The sequence below is a fragment of the Sorex fumeus genome, unplaced genomic scaffold (genome assembly GCF_029834395.1).
Source record: "Sorex fumeus unplaced genomic scaffold, SorFum_2.1 ptg000007l, whole genome shotgun sequence".
NCBI classification, from domain to species: domain Eukaryota; kingdom Metazoa; phylum Chordata; class Mammalia; order Eulipotyphla; family Soricidae; genus Sorex; species Sorex fumeus.
The window spans coordinates 33,516,948-33,535,168 of NW_026606064.1; the positions used below are offsets into that span (position 1 = coordinate 33,516,948).

At 37.7% G+C, this 18,221-nt stretch overlaps 1 protein-coding gene across 2 annotated transcripts in view; it reads right to left on the reverse strand.

The window, feature by feature from the left end:
- Positions 1–278: 278 nt before the first annotated feature.
- NELL1 (neural EGFL like 1) overlaps positions 279–18,221 on the reverse strand; it is a 1,007,676-nt gene continuing 989,733 nt past the window's right edge. For both annotated transcript variants that reach the window (XM_056131034.1, XM_056131033.1), the window contains 4 exons: positions 17,453–17,646; positions 5,080–5,256; positions 2,501–2,725; positions 279–721 (listed from right to left, as the gene is read on the reverse strand). In XM_056131034.1, coding sequence (XP_055987009.1) covers positions 671–721; positions 2,501–2,725; positions 5,080–5,256; positions 17,453–17,646 — 647 coding nt within the window. In that variant the 3' untranslated portion in view covers positions 279–670. The remainder of the gene's footprint in view (positions 722–2,500; positions 2,726–5,079; positions 5,257–17,452; positions 17,647–18,221) is intronic.

Here is an 18,221-nt window from a genome sequence, read left to right on the forward strand (position 1 = left end):
ATGCAATGATGGGGTTCAAACTTAGGTTAGCTGTATGCAAGGAAAGTGCCTTATCCACTGTACTACAGCTCTATCTGGTCTGAGAGAATTCTTTAAATACAATTATTTAGCTAAGCTTTGGGACTTTTATCTCTTTAATACATCATAATTGTTTCATTACTTTTAGTGGATGTTTGTGTGTGTTTGAGTTTGAAATATATATATGAGACAATTAGACATTACATGCATGTTTTCATGAAAACACTTCTCAGGGATATCAAAACTAAGTATACAATGTATGGGACAAAATCACAACAGGCAACTTTATTTATTGAGTTTGAGCCAAAAAATAAATTAAAGATGCTGAGTCTATAATGTTAGTACACAAAACCAACCAAAACATACATCATTTACCATGAGATCATTTAAATGTGTGGATGATCTGATAAGGGACACATGTAATTTACAACATGGGAAACTTCTTTTAACAACCATAGACTTAAATGCACTGTACTGTAGGTTACCTAGACTAGGTTAGCAAGTATGAGCAAAGTGGTATGTCCAAGAGGCAACCCCCAAACACATTCCTCAGGTGGAGACTTTGGTCATCGGCCGTGGCAGAAAAACCAATTCCTGTTCTTCATCATGTCAGACGGTCACTTTTCTCCCATGATGAGTCTTTTTAAACAGTTCAATTATTATGAAGACACTCTAAATCCACAGAACAGCAGACACTTCCATTCTGTGTATAAAGACACAAATGTTAGACAGTTGAGATTCAGATTATAAATTACTAGTGCATAATTTTTATATTCAAAATGACCAGCAGAAAAGATGGCGGCCGCACGGGAGCCTTGTGGAAAGCGGGTTTGAGCCGGGCTCGGGGGAGCGGCGGGGACCTCATGGGAAGGGGGGCTTTGTGGGCCGTCCCCCACGCCCCACCGAGGTCGCCAGCTGCCCCCCACGAGCGGCTCTCCGGCACGGCCACGGCCCCGGAGGCACAAGGACTTGGCACAGAGAACCAGCCGCTTGGAGCAGAAAAGCAAATGGACTTGTGTTGATCCGCGCCACCAAGCCTGCCCGGAGGGGGAAGGGCGTTGACCAGCCCGCCCGCTCCTCTCTGGAAAGAAAGATGGCGGCCACACGGGAGCCTTGTGGAAAGCGGGTTTGAGCCGGGCTCGGGGGAGCGGCGGGGACCTCATGGGAAGGGGGGCTTTGTGGGCCGTCCCCCATGCCCCACCGAGGTCACCAGCTGCCCCCCACGAGCGGCTCTCCGGCACGGCCACGGCCCCGGAGGCACAAGGACTTGGCACAGAGAACCAGCCGCTTGGAGCAGAAAAGCAAATGGACTTGTGTTGATCCGCGCCACCAAGCCTGCCCGGAGGGGGAAGGGCGTTGACCAGCCCGCCCGCTCCTCTCTGGAAAGAAAGATGGCGGCCGCACGGGAGCCTTGTGGAAAGCGGGTTTGAGCCGGGCTCGGGGGAGCGGCGGGGACCTCATGGGAAGGGGGGCTTTGTGGGCTGTCCCCCACGCCCCACCGAGGTCGCCAGCTGCCCCCCACGAGCGGCTCTCCGGCACGGCCACGACTCCAGGGCACAGAAACCAATCTCTTAACTAGCTAACTTTTAATAGAAATTCTTCCAGGGTCAATAAGTAAAATAGTAGAAATTCAAAACCGCGCGGCCGCAATAGACATCATTTTATTCTTAAACCAAGTTGTAGAAAGCAAATCATTTCACAACGCTGTTTCAGCATGTCTGATTGGGGGGGGGGGTGGGTCGTAAACTCTAAACAATAATTGTGCATCTTCTATCGAAATAATCTATCTAGTCAAAGTAGATAGAGTATTAACTAGAACTCATCTGCCTCACAAGAATTGGGAGGGGTGGGAGGTGGGGGTCTATTGGGGTTCGGGGTTAAAAATGAGTATTGGTAAAGGGAAATGTGTTCGGTATCTACATGACTGAGACCTAAACCCGAAAGCTCTGTAACTTTTCCCACAGTGATTCAATAAATAAATAAATTATATAAAAAAAAAAAAACAAAAAAAAACAAAATGACCAGCAACATTTCAAGACAAACTCTGAGTAAAATAAGGAATGGAAGAACGTATAAGAGCTTCCATGGGCTCTTCCTGGGTTTGTTGACAGTGAAATTTCTTGGGTGAGAGCAAGAGGTCAGGGGTTAAGCACAAGTTACTGTGCTTTCCTTATGCTGCTCTAGAGGTCCCTGAGCTCAACCAACAAGCTATACATGCCCCCTCCCAACAAAACAATGTGTCTGTTAAGGGGCAGGTTGGGAATTAGAAGAAACCTGGTGGAGGATGGAAGAAGACACTGATGGTAAGATTGATGCTGGGGCATAGTATGTCTAAAATCCAAACAGGAATAATCTTGTAAATCATGTTTTAATTTTCAAAAAAAGTCCATAAAACTAAAGGCAAATCCAAAATGGCTACCTGAGTATTGGCTTATAGGGATAAATTAGGTTCTCTTATAGTAAATATAAGAGTATTGGATACCTTGCACCTGCAGGTCGTGCAGGGAGATCCAGCCATTGTCCATACTGAGCCACTCAGCCTTGAAACACCATAGCTGTCCAGGCAAGTCTTTCTGATGTCATAAGTGATGGTATCAGCCAGGCAGGGGTCACTGACACAGCGGGCACAACACTCCCCTTCTGAGATGGCTGTGTACTCACAGCGCAAAGTGGGGCAAGTGACTGGCCAGCAGTCTACCTCTCCTTCCTGTGGAAAGTCAGAAATGCCTCATCAGCGTTCTTATACATGATGCTATTCCTAAAGTGGGTAGTGATTCTCATACTTTCCTTTAACACCCTTAGAGGCATAATGCATTTTATTCTGGAAGACCAACCACAGATATACTTTCCTCTATGTAAACATATTCTACAGTCACAGAAAGTTGCAGCTCACTGGCTGCTAATATTTTTTTTTCATAATGCTGATCCAATAAGAAAATAAACACATAGGAGGTGAGAGAAATTCACTTCTCCTAAAGGCAAAGGGGAAACTGAAGCTGTAGATGGTTTGACTCAAGAGGGCCATGAAGTGAGATGTTATTGAATTTAAAATTGGTGTTAGGGTCAGAGATGTTTCAAATTGGACTCCTGCACTGATAGCTCTGCATACTGTCCCCTAAGCACCACTGAGTATCACCTCAGACAACAAAAATGTCAATGTATCAGAATCACTTCAGAAGAATTTAAAATGTAACACATAATTAGGTAATTTTCTAAATTACACCTCAGATCCGCCCTTCTCCTTCATACTCCCTTGTCTTAGAATATGGTTCCCTTGAAACTCCTAAAGTTAAACAGCTCTCTGTAGTCTCTTCTGTTATCATGGCATTATCACTTATGTAAATTCATGTTGAATTATTTCATCAATTTCATGTTAGTCCATATCTATCATGTATTATCTAGAGTCTGCACATGTGCAAACGCCCAATAAATATTTGTTTTACTTGAGAATGACATGGTGGTGGGAGAAAATCTTGAAATAATATAAACAGTTCTTTTTCCAAATGAATACCAAGGCCAGAGAGATAGCACAGTGATTAAAGTGCTTGCCTTATTCCAGGTTTGATTGTAGGCACCTTATTTAGCCTCCCCAAATAAATAAGCATACAATGTTCAGGTAAGTAAAGGTAAGGTAAAGGCCATCCCGTTGATCGTCGATTTGCTCGAGCGGGCCCAGTAACGTCTCCATTGGAGACTTTGTTGTTACTGTGTCTGGCATATCGAATACTCTCGGTCGCTTGCCGGGCTCTCTGAGAGGGGTGGAGGAATCGAACTCGGGTCGGCCATGTTGGCCACTTGTAAGGCGAACGCCCTACCCGCTGTGCTATCGCTCCAGCCCATAAAGAATACGTTATGGGTAGCTTGCAAGGCTTGCCGTGTGGGTGAGATACTCTCAGTACCTTGCCGGGCTCTCTGAGAAGGGCGGAGGAATCGAAGGCAGAGGAATCGAACTCAGGTCACCCTGGTCGGCCGCATGCAAGGCAAACGCTCTACCCCCTGTGCTATCGCTTCAGGTAAGTAGTAACAGAAATTTAAGAAAATCATTTTCATGGTTTCTTGTTTACAAAGTAGCACTACACTGTAGCACTGTCCTCCCATTGTTCATCTGTTTGCTCCAGTGGGCACCAGTTAACATCTCCCTTGTGAGACTACTTGTGACTGTTTTTGGCATATCGACTATGCCATGGGGAGCTTGCCAGGCTCTGCCATGAGAGCAGTTGTTGAACTATGCAACCCAGCTAATAATTCCTATTAAAATTGACATCTCGGATTTGATTATAACATTACGTTTCCATAATAAGATTTTAAAGTTAATGTGACTTTTTAGTACATAATCATACATTTCAACATATAAAACATTAGCAGTGCTAAGTTATTCTACACTAATTAGCTTCCGCATGTCAAGTACTGTATTTATTCATCCAAAAGTTGATCACAGAGATCTAGCACATATGAAAAGTGGGATTTATTTAATACTTGGCTTCTGAGGACTTAATTCCTGGTATTTTTCCTACATATTATTTCCAATATTGAAACATTTTATAGATTTACACCAAGAAATGAAATATTTTAATAATATATTATTTTCAAGACTATAAAGATGTTCTTCTCGGAAATTTTTTATATTTCTATTTGCTAAAATGTAGTAGAACTAGGAGTCAGAATGATAATACAATAGGTAAGCATTTGCTTTGCATGCAGCTAAATTGGTTTTGATACCTGGAACCCCAGATGATTCCCCAAGCATCAGCAGGAGTGAACTCTGAGAGTAGAGGCAGCAGTAAGCCCTAAGCCACCACCAGGTGGTGTGGCCCAGAAAACAGGGGGGAAAAAGTAGAAGTAACATAACTTGGGTCAGGATTGTCCCATTTTTATGACTGGTGTAGTGTTTTGTTTTAAATAATGGAATTTTAAACATGTCAGGCAGAACATCTGCCCTTAACAGTGCTCCACAGCACACACAAGCAGGAAACTAAAGTCCACAGATATCTGTGTGTGTGTATAAAGGTGTATCCTGCTCTGGGGTAAAGGATTAACACTTGATGAAGGAAACCAACTTACCAGACACCGACACTGTTGGCAGCCATGAGTCCAATTGTCTCCACTTCGATAGATCTGGTGTCCACTTTGATCTAAACATTGACTTGTGACCCTTGTGTCACACTCTGGACAACAGAAAAGGTCAACACTTGGATTCTGGCAATCACAAGCTGTCCGCCGGCAGAATATCTTTCCATCCTGTTTAGAAAGGAGGTTATGGAGGTTTTGAAATTAAAGAAGTGTTGAGATTGTCATAGCAAGAAAAGCTAACTTTACACTTTATGGGACCAGAGCTCGAGTAAGGCAACTACGTAGCAAGCTGCAGACCCAGGATTGATGCCCAAACCAACACAAATGGTCCTGAAACAAACAAATAAAAAAAGCCCCACTTCACCCATAGCTTTGGCTTCAAGCAGCATAATTGAAAATGGACACATTTGTAAGTTTAAAAAAACCTATATGTTCATTTTTTCATGTTTCTAAAAAATCATATTTCTACATAGTAATAAAGTGGCTAGAATTGAAAAATACTCATGTAAGTGGAAAATTACTGTCCTGTACTTTTCCCAGTTCTTAATAATGCTATCTGACTCATTAAAATAAATTTTCCTAACTTTGAATTTTTCTTAAATATGGAAGTCTGACTTTAGACCCTCAAAAGAATTCACTGAGACCCAGAAAAGCTAAATTAATTCTTATATATCAGAAAATGGTGGCAATTCTCTAAGCAAAACAAGAGATCTTATGATTTCAAAAAACTGTCCTGTAAGATAGCACTCAAACACTAAGAATGATCATTTTTGATATATCTTTTATCCCATATATCACTTATTGAAACTTCTTTTCTCAGACAATAAAGAAGCTGAAACTATTACAGCAGACCTGTGGTCACCATTTATGGTTAAATTTTCTTAGCTTGACTATTGTAAAAACAAAGAATCCCCCAAAGATTTGGGGGAAACCCATGACAATAAGTTTTGGGAGGCTGTAAAACCAAGATGTGATCTGAAAAGATTTCCTGTAGCTAGTCCTAGCTCTAGAAACCCACCCAAACTGAGACACTGGACTCTCTTAGCAGGAACAAAAGCCCTGATTAGATTGATGGAGATCACCTGAACCCAATATTCTGTTTCCTTGAAAACCCCAGCAATGACTCTTAACTACACAGAAAGCCCTAAGCTGGGACAGTTTGACAAAAGCCTATAAAGGAACTGCAAAACCAAGCCAGCATACTCTATTCAGCAGTTACACACATCCTAGTCTGAACTGCATAATTGTTTTTTGTCCTCTACAAGTTCCTTTTTTTTTTTTTTCCTCTACAAGTTCTGGGCTGGAGCGATAGCACAGCGGTAGGGCATTTGCCTTGCACGCAGCCAACAGGGCCGACCCAAGTTCGATTCCTCCGCGCCTCTCGGGGAGCCCGGCAAGCTACCGAGAGTATCTCGCCCGCACGGCAAGCTCCCCGTGACGTATTCGATATGCCAAACACAGTAACAACAAAGTCTCCAATGGAGACGTTACTGGGCCCGCTCAAGCAAATCGACGAACAACGGGAGGGCCTTTACCTTTACAAGTTCCTTGTTATTTCTGATAATCTCTAAAGTAAGTGTCTTTCCTGCACTGTCTTCTCCTGAAATTCCTTTGTATGGAACACGGCAATGAATTTGACCATTAGTCAAATTCTTGAGAAGTCAAATAGTTTGCCTTTTCCTATGAAAAGCATAACCTTGACTCATTGAGAACCAGGGCATCCTGGAAATCCATATGATAGGAACTAGTTCTCCATCGAAAAATTAAACTGGCCTTATGGTACGGCCTGACAACTACTTTTCTGGGGCTTTGAGAACTGAAATGTCTACACATGCAGTAGCTCATGCAGATTTTATGAATACTTATTTTCCTAGCAAACTTCATCAGCAAGTTCTGCCAGGTCAAACAGGAGGATGGTAGCACACTATTGTGGTTGCCTCCTCTTACTTGGTGGCACCCTACCAGCATCAGAACCTTCACAGACATAACCACATCACTTGATGTATGATTCAATCCTCTCTAGACCTATATTAAGTCATCATGGTTTTTCTCCAGAGATATTTCAGCCTACGCTATGCCACGCAACCTGTGTAAGAAAATCAGGGGAGAACTTCCACTCAAAACTGGTTTTTCAATGTCTACTCATCTGTAGGTCTGTGACTAAAATATGCAGAACTGGAGAAGTGGGGATTGTGGAAGGGATTTGTAGCTGCTGTTGCCAGAACCAACACTGCTGTGGTAGGACAGGGTCTGTGGATATTATAATTCTTAATATCACTGCACTTTCAAATTGAGGTGAACGACTGGAGCTGGAAGAAACAACTCTGGGTTCAAAAACTCAGTCTTATTGTTTTAAACCTGTAGCAGCTACATAGGGTAAGTCCACTCATCTAAGGAAAGAAATATGTTAGAGGTTTAGCAACTACCTAGAGGTAGTGAACAGAAATACATTTGTTTTATTTTGTTTTGTTTTTCTAAATAACACAGATAGGAGCTGAGTGTGGCAGTGAAGGAACAGAAGTCAGCACTGAGCTCTGCTTCTGGATTTCTCCCAACCCTACCATCACGATCGTCTTGTTGTTCATTGATTTGCTCAAGAGGGTCCAGTAACGTGTCCATTGTGAGACATCTCCATTGTGAGACTTGTTATCACTATGTTTGGCATACTGAATACGTCACAGAGAGCTTGCCAGGCTTTGCCGTGCGGGTGAGATACTCTCGGCAGCTTGCCGGGCTCTCCGAGAGGGGCGGAGGAATTGAACCCTGCTCGGCCAGGCCGGCTGCGCGCAAGGCAAACACTCTACCACTGTGCTATCGCTCCAGCACCAACCCTACCATACAAACAAAAAATTTCAACACTAAACACCACCATGCCACTCACAGGAAGACAAAGGTTAACTCAGGTATAAAAGCTGAAAAATTCAATAAGCAACTATAGTAAAAATTAGATGAAATTACTTTAAAACTGAGTCTCTGATCTCAGAGAGATGCTGGCAGCTGAGTTTTCCCAGGGAGGCTTTGCCCTAGATGGGATATATCAGGATGAATTAAATGTTCAGAACTCCACCCACACACATCTGGCTCCCTCCAATGCCAGAAAAATCATCTGGCTTCAGGACTTATCTCAGAGAGGCCAAAGTGACATCTGCAATTGGCCGTCCCAATTTTAAAGACCCTGTAGCATGTTGTAGCATATGTAGCTGTAAAACACCTCCAAACTTCACAAAGTTGACAGCTCTAGAGAAACAAGAAAAATTAGATGGAAAAATTGAGTAGAAGCCCACTAAGTTTAGTGAGTGAAAAACAGTAACACAGAAGACCCAACTAGCACCTAACAGCTGAGGCCATGATTTTAGCAACAAGATTAAGAGATAGATGTTATAAAAAATAATATAAAGTAGATGAATTACTGTGTGCTAAGGAAGCAGGTTTCAGGGGTGGGTGAAAAACTGGGGGCACATTGGTTACGGGATTGCTATTGGATAATATTGAATACCTAAAACAATTGTATTGTGAACAACTTTATAAATCCCAGTGTTTAGAATTTAAAAAAAAAATAAGTCTCAAGGCCAAAAATGTAGACATGGATGATGTTACAGATAGAACTGACCACAGCTATCATATCAAAACTTAATGATATTAAAATATTTCTATTAGCTTTTCCCCCCTTTGGAGAAGTCTCTGCTCTCAAACACATATCTCTCACTCTCTCTCCCCTCACATTTCTCCAGTAATTTTTTAAAAATAAAACATTTTACTTAACAAAAATAAATCATATACACAAAGCAAAAAGGTTCATATATATCACATATATATATTTAAAGTGCTATATGAGCACAAAGAGTACTTCAAAAGAGACTGAGGATATTAAAAAGTCATAAAAGAGAAGCTAGGTATGAAGACAACTGGATACAATTGAATTTACCAAAATAAAACAAGCCAATTCAATCTCACAGTGGAAGAAACTGAAGATAAAATGACAGTAATAATTCAAAAAGAGGAACAAAATTTAGGAAAAGGGAAGAAACTCCATGAGAAGTACAAGGTTTCATTAGGGAAGTAAAGTCCATTTATCATAATATTAAAAAGAAAGAGAAAGGAAATTGATCAGATATTACACTTAAAGAAATAATAGCTAGGATGTCCCCAAATCTAAGAATAATAGTGTATTTGATATGCCAAAGCCAGTAAAGAATAATAGATGTACAGAAAATCAATGAGTACTCAAAGTAAGTGCTGAATGCAAAGTGAGCTACACCAATACACATTATCAACATTAGCAAATGTCAGTGGTAAAGAAAAAATATTTAGGACTACTAAAAAGGGAGTGGGATGACATATTCACCACTGTCACTGTCACTGTCCTCCCGTTGTTCATCGATTTGCTCAAGCGGGCCCAGTAATGTCTCCATTGGAGACTTTGCTGTTACTGTGTTTGGCATATCGAATACATCACGGGTAGCTTGCCGGGCTCTCAGAGAGGGACAGAGGAATCGAACTCTGGTCAGCCATGTTGACTGCGTGCAAGGCAAATGCCCTACTGTACTATTGCTGTGCTATTGCTCCAGCCCGACATATTCACCATACTGAATTAATATTAATATAAACACAGGTCATAAGTAAAAGGCAAGGAACTTCAAAGAAATAACAGAGAAAATAGAAGTTATTATCAGATATTTGAAAATGAATTTCAGCCAAAACAGAAAAGATGAAATAGACTAGTATAGACACATGATACATATTGCTTTAGGGACCAATCCATTAAAAAATATAAAGATTTTATACATACATATATACACATATATGCGTATATAATTATATATATGTGTGTGTGTGTATATATATTGGGTATATATATCCATTAAGGTAGGAACATACAGATTATACAAAATGATAATTAACAAACCTCAAGGAGTAGATTTTTTGGAGTTTGTTTTTTGGGCCACACATGGCTGTGCTCAGGACTTACTCCTCAGCCATCACTCACTCCTAGAGGGTCTCAGGGGACCACAAGTGGTGCTGTGAATTGAATCTGGGTTGGCCAAGTGCAAAGCATCAGAAATATAAGACACCTGAGTCAATCTAAGAAAGTAAATGAAATACCTTACATTAAAAACTGTCAGGCCTTTTAAAAGTAAACAGGACACAGAAATGGAAAGACAACCAATCTTCAAGAATTGGAAGAATAAATATTGTTAAAATAGTCAACTCACTTAAAGCAAATTAAAATGTAACAGTACATAAATATTACCAATGGTATTTTCAGAAAAATATCAAAATCCAGGAGACAATGTGGAAATTATAAAAGATGCCAAATAGTCTAAGTGATTCTGCCAGAAAATAAGAAAAATAAAGTCCCCATACTTCCTGACATTTAAATATTCTGCAAAGCAAGAGTAAGTATAAAAAAAAAAACTAGTAAGTTGAAACAAAAAATGTACACAGTCCAGCAGATTAGAAGTCATCTTGTAAAAAAGAACACCACAAAATTATGGACATCACATGGATGACAGTGAAAAAAGGAAAGTCCCTCCAATAAATGGTCCTAGGAAAGCTGTCCTTCAATATGGAAGGGAAAAAAGGATGGGGGGGGATGAAGGAGGAGGAAACTAGATCTTCAACACTATGTGCAAAAAAGTGTATAAATTAGAGATTTGTATATAACCCATAAATCATAAAATACACCTGCAGCTTCCCCCCACTTCAACCCTCTCCCCCTCCAAAAAAAAACCCCTGATATACCTCAGGTCCTCAAAGATGAGTTTGGAAAATTAACTTCTTTAGCAAGGGGAAAAACGCAAGAAAAAAAAACATAAAATTGTCAAGTTTTTACACTGCAACACAAACTACAACAAAATAAAAAGATGATGTTTCAACTGAGAGTTCTTTTCACAATATATATTCCACAAGGAATTGATAGCAAAGTTATAAAGAACTTACAGAATCTAACACTAAAAAATTAAGCAACACAAAAAATGGGTAAGATGCTTAAGCACCTTGCACACCCCTGACCTGGGTTGATCCCCAACACCCTATGTAGTCCCCTGCAGCACTGATAGAAGTGATCCTTGAGTACACAGCCAGGAATATCCCCAAGAAACAGGATGAAAAGAACTGGACTCTACCTCAAGGTCTATTCTTAAATATTTGGATAAGTAACTGTGTACTCTATATACTACTACTACTCTATCATTAAAAAGGAATTAGATCTTTTAGTACAGAATACATGAATTTTGAAGTAACTATGCTAAATAAAATATGGACATGAAAGATAATTTCCAGATTGGTTCATTCACTACTGGAATATACACAACTAAAATTAATTAATATAAAACAAAACAAACTTTTTAAAATCTGTGAAAACTTTGGGAGTTAGTGTGGTTAAAGGGAGCAGGTAGAAGTGTCGATGATGGTTTTAATAGTGAAATGACACAAGAATTTTAGTGTGTGGTGACTTTTATATGTATATGTTAGTAAGAAACTATACCTCTGAAAGTACATAGTCTCATAAACCAAACTTAAATCAACTGAAATAAAAGGAAAAGTCATGGTGCTTTTGTTTAAAAGTTCTCCAATCTCAACAAATCTCATCACTATGAAAGAAATTCAAAGTATAAACTCCTAGATAGTTCTGGATGTTAAAAATTGATCCTGTTGCCTTGATCTAATTGATCCTTATTAATACCTGGGAGTCATAGACGTTCCAATCTTCCTCTATTATATTTTACCTCTTATATCTTAAAAGACTGTTCTCTATTTCCACTGAAGCTATGGATTAAAATTCCATGATTTTTTTATACCAGTCCCCATAGTTTTAAATCAGTTTCATTACTACATCTTTTCAACATTTATGAATATTTCCAACAATCTGTAATAAAATATAAACTTTTTTTTCCATGATCATATCTAGTGCTAAAAATATGAGTGGCTTAAACATCCATTTCTCAAATGAGGTGGATGAGATAGGAGTACAAATATAATTTTAGTAGCACTCTGGCTACTATTTTACTGCATTTATTTTGCATAACCTGATATCTGTATTTTACTTTTGTCATAGTTATTGAATTATATTGAGTTTAATGAAGCATAAAAACCTCATTCCACCCTATCCCATCTTGTATAGGTGAATGTTTGGAAACAGAAAGTATAAAGCAACGTTTATCCCTATTTTACTTAAGCTTATTTCATTTATCTCTTTTGTCTTTCACAGTATTTACTAAACACTGCTTATGTCATTCACCATTTGTACACCCCTACATCTTAGTGACATATGCAAATTGGACCCTTCCCTCAGAATCTTTATCAATACCAATACTGAGTAGGATAGGCTCAATGTCTTCTAAAATAAAACTTTACTTCACATTTTATATGAAAAAAGGAAAGACATGCTTGCTACATATAAAATAACACAATAGAGATGAAAAAATTCTTGCAACTAAAATCATGTACTTTGGTCCAATTACTGTAAAAATGACAGGAAATGATAATATTCCCAAATATAAAGGGATATGCGCATATATGTACATTTCTAAATGTGTAGACATATATCCTGTATACAAGTGAACTGAGTTACTGAACTGAACTTTAGAAAGAGAAATATTCAAATCTTAGAAATCTTTAATTTTGTTGACATTTCATATGCCTTTACTCAACTCACTATATGGTTTACGGGTGTAGCCACTGCCACAGATTTCTCTCTCGATATTTATTTAACCCACAGATTTTTTTAAAGAAATTATAACTATGAGATGATACTGTTAGGTGAGCTTAGCTCCTGGGGACACACAATTATTCTTTCCAAGGACTCCAGAATACACAGGCTATGTTCAGGAGCAACACAAATATAGGCATTAGCACTTTCAGCAGACTATACTATAGTGTACAGTCAAAGAGAGACAATCAAAAAGTCAGGTTTCTCCCAGAGTGCTAATCTAAAGCATAAGAATAAGTGGAGAACTTCCAGGTATAATGTAAATTAAAAAAATTTCATACAACTAAAATTTCATCAATTATGTGAAAATGCCAAATATTACCCCTTTTAGTTTCTCATGTATTTCAGAACAATGGTTGTTTCACTTTGGCTTTTGAATTACTAGGTAACTGTCAAGAAAATCATTTTTAATAATGAAAATGGCAGAGGTGGCACATTATTCCAATGAAAATGACGTTATACAACCCAGCTCATAGAGCATAATCACAATAAAATCCAAACTTGCCAAGATAATAGAGGCCACTACTGGTAATGCTGCTCCTTGCCATAGATCTTTGAGGTCATTCTATAAACTTCACCTGTGTCCTAGCTCAAGTATTCAGAACAATCCCTACTTAAATGCTAAAGTATTTTTCCACTCATCTGCCAATGTATCTAAATGTTTATGTGTAGCTTTATAATGAAAGTTGTTCTATAAGCAGTATTACACCATTTAAATTGCTTCTGAATTAAAAAAATTCAGGGAATACACGTCCTTAGCATATAAGAAACAAATTAGTTCTTATTATACCAAAAAAACATAGTTTTTATATCATAAGTTATATGTTTCCTATTAAAGTCAACACAATGATATTTACTACATATTGAATAACTCACTATTATTATTTCAGCTATAAGTTTGAAACTTTTAAATCAAGAAGGTGAATTTAGGTAAGATTATTTGTGGAAACTGAATAGCAATATAAACTTATTTTGTTTTGGCAAGCTTATGTCCCAGTTCAAATTGGGCCAGTTGCCTGTTTTCACTGATAGAATTTTATCGAAAGCCAAATATCTTGGTTCATTTATTCTTTATAACTGAATGCATACTGTAATGGCAGAATCAAATATATGTGAGAGTACTTCCAGTTCGAAAAGCTTCACTAGCCCTTCAGGAAAAAAAAATGTTTTAAATCCTTCCATATAACATTGAGATGGATAGTCTATATTAGCATCTCTCATGTTCAAGCCATTTGCTCTTTTGTGGGCCACAAGGATAGTCTCAGGTGAAAATCATGTTAATGGAGGTGAAGAGCAAAAGAATAGTGATCCAACCTGTTGGACAAGGGAGAAGGGGATAGGATGGAAAAAAAACAGAAAGTGTCACAAGCAGAAAAAGTCTGAGACACTGTTGTAGACCCATTTAGTTTACTTTTACATGTAAAATGTATTGGACTGAGGGAGCACATCTTTGCACAAAACAAACATTGCCTTCAAATTACACCCCACCTGCACTGTAGCACCAGTATGTGCAGTAATTTTAGCAGTTATTCAAACCAACTTCTTCAGTAAGCCAGGCCCAGAAAAAGGAAACGATTTTGCCACATAGCAAAGGAATAACAAGAAAAGAATGAAATTGCAATCTGGATTTTTATAACCATTTCTAGTATGCCCCCAGAATTTCTCTGCAGGCTCATCAGCAAACTATTCCATAACCGTGCACTTCTTGTTTCTGATATTCTAATCCCAAGAGTCATCTCTCTTCACAGTATATGTGTTCATTTTTTGCATCTTTGGTCCAATTTTTCTTTCAAAATTGTTTTTTAATTTTTTTTATTTTTCCCACATCTACTTGAGTACATTTGTAATTAAGTTATAATTCAAAGTCACTCTCATCTTTTCTGTTTCCACTCTGAATCAAGCTTTATTTCCCCTTTCCATATTTCAAAATGATTGTATATGACTCTACCATGGTTTTCCAGGTGGTTATTTGTGTGCCCATTCCTCTACTCATCTTCAAGATCTAAACTAAAACAAAGGTATAAATAAAACCACTCTAATTAAAATACTGTTTTCTAGAGAGTAACAAATATGATATTTTTTCTTCTAATAAAGAACAGTAGAAAAATATAGATTTTTTTCTAAAGATCTTGGGTTAATGAATGAAAACATTCAAGATAGAAATGCATAAAAAAGGCTGGGCTCTAAGGATCAAGACCATTGCTTTAAGACAACTTTGACTTTCTTGCTTTCAACAGTCAGGACTGACCTAACATTTTATTTGATCTTATGTTTTGTTGAATCTTATTTAGTATGAATCAATTTTATTTGAATCTTCAGTAAGAAGGATCTAATATTTTAAAAAGCCAGTAGTTATATACCAATTTTGGTTTTACTTCTTAACCTTCAAGATAATGTCATTGTAATTGTACACCTGGGTGTTTAACTACTAGAGATATTTCTTGTCAAACCAGAATAGAATCCTTTCAACTGCAAGTAATGGAAAGAAATATAAAGTCACAAATATTTCTTCTTTGAATGACTTAGAGAAACATTTGAAATTTAATTTAGCTTCATAAAACTGAGCACTCCTCCTTCTCCATAATCTATTCTTTTAATGAGTGATATATTTTGTAGAAAAACAACTGACCACACACATAAAACTATCTAGTTATTTTTAGTAAAGAATAAATTTTTGAGGTGTGGTAAATGGTCATATATTAAAATAAGATTACAAGAATATTTTTATTTCCTATAGCAATTCTAATGGAATTCTCATAAAACTTTCAAGATAATTTAGGAATCAAGGTAAAATAATCAATTTAGTCTCTTTCAAGTAATAGCAAAATTAATTAATGAAGTACTAGGAAATTTTTAACTAATAGTAAGTTTCTTATAGATGTAAGCAAAACTAAGAAATTTTGTTTCTCATGAATCAAAACTCTACTAAAGTAACTTACCTATTCTACTGAATATCTAGAATAATAAACTTAATTTTGAGTCAGGTTGTGAACATCCTCAGAAGCTCGAAGATCAAACATTTTGGAAAGGAAGAAGAGACTAGTAAAGGAATTAATTCTTATTTTTCCTGACTCAATAATGGCCAATTGCCAAATGCTATTATAATCTGTTTCAGATATTTTAAAGTACAATGAACTTCTTCTTTTAAAAATTAGAAATTCCATATAATTCAGCTCTCTCACATCTAAGAATACAAGTAACTAATTGGACTAGGTTTATGTATCTTCTTTTTCATTAAAAGGTGTCATAAATAGATGATTTAATAAAGATTATAAAGTGTATATATGTCTATATCCACATGAACATCTATGTATATAAAATGGCATAACGTGATACAACTTTGCTATTAAAAAGGTAAATTTATATGTCATTTGCAGCAACATGGGTGAATCTAGAGGGCATTATGCTTAGTGAAAAAAACCCAGATGGAGAAAGACCTCAATTTCACTCAAGTGGTAAATAGAGAAACAAGCAAGTGAACTAAATAAAACAAAGCTAAATTTTGAGGGTCTAATATCAAACTGTGATTATCAGAAGGGAAAAAAATGGGTAAATCAGGTGAAAGTGTCAACTGTATGGTGAAGAACAGAAGTGGACATTTGTTTGTGAGCTTAACTATAGATTTTTCTTATATTAATGCTTATCTGACACATGGTGACTGGAACACGTGTCCAGTAAACAAAGACAGTGGACCTATATGTGCATATTTTAAACTAGATTTATCTACAAGAGAAAGAAAATACATTTTCCTTTGTTTATTGAGCTACACATTCCATAATAAATCTCCCCTACAGCATGTGCTCCAGTTCTGTTGGAGGTGTGACAGACTTGAAGGCAGGTGAATGAAATTTTAAAGCCTCATTTCAATTTTCAACTCTGTTCCTAGGGTGCTCTGTGGGATCAGAAGACTCAGCTCTCAAGAGGCTACTAAGCAATTTCCCTTGGTTTTCAGGTTATAAAGTCCAAGATTAAAAAGTCCCATCTCAGCTGACATAAAAATGCAATGCAAAAACTTCAGTATAGTAATATCAAAAGAAAATGAATAGGGAAGATCAAGAAAAGAACAAATTAAGCACAAGGAGATCAAACACTTTAATAGACCCATTTTGCACAACAGAGAGAGGCCAGCATTTCATTTTCATATGTATTAAACTCATTTCCAAACAACTAAATATAAAGACAAGCCCAACACTGAGAATAGCAAGACATTCATTTATAAGAGGCCCTGTGTTATAGTTCTTTCAGCATGGGAGTCTGCTGTCTCTAACTTCTGGAAATAGAAAGTTCTTATTCAGGTGATCATTTCAAGTAAAGAGTGGTTTCAATCAACAAGTTTGTCTAAATATGGGATGAGGGCTCATTAAAGCCTTAACCAACCTTAAACGCACTGCAGGATCCCAGCTGCAGAACAAACACTGGCTTATCTGCCATTTTGCCCTTTAATGAGTTTGTTCTCTGAACCACACCTCACTTTTGATTAAAAGAACTATCAGTGCAAAGCAAATTTGCCAGTCACTCAGCAACTTTAAAGCATGGAGAACACCAGGAGAAACCTTTGCAAGGAACTGCAGGAGACATCTGAGTCAACAACTTCTGGGAAAGAGGGCTTGGAGGGACAACAGACAAAGTATTTAAGAAATCACATGGTCTCACCTTGCAGGAACAGACAGAACACCTGTCTTCCTTCAGAGTCCACACCTGCCCATTGCGCTTCAGTCCTCCTTCATGGGGGCAGTCACCAGAGCAGGAGGGTCCAGAGGGACAAAGGCAGTCAAAGCCTCCAGCCAGATTGATGCAGGCAGAATCATTCCAACAGGAATGAGTTCTTAAGGCACATTCATCAATGTCTGCAATAAAGAAAGAATAAAAAATTAGAATCTGGCCAAGAGTATTAGATGAAAAGAGTCCTGTATGATAGAACGACTTAACATTTTTGAGTGTTTACCTTATGCTAAGTACTGTGGCAAGCTGTTCATAGGCACTATCTTATTTAGTCTGCAGAGAAGCTCTGTGTAGGAGGATGTCATTATCGCTATTGTGTAGATAGTGCAGCTAAGTCTCATAAATTAAATAAAATGCCTACAATTGCGAGTGAAGGTCTGAAATGCTCACACTTAGCTTCCAGACTCAAATACAAAATTATTCAGAGGCTGAGTTATCTACATTGGATTGTAGAAAAGGAGGAAATATAATATTAACCAAGTAGAAAACAAGGAGACAATTAGTGTAATCCTGAGAAAATTAGAATGCCCCAGGTTCTGGGGCTAAGGTTGAAATAAGAAGGTTGAAATAAGAGAACAGTTGTTCATAGGTGCCAGGCCTAATCAAAGCTTCATCAATGTCACCAGCAGATTTTTTTTTTTTTGCACAGACAAGATAGCATGTATATACATATGTATACTTCAAGGTTTTCTTATTTTAG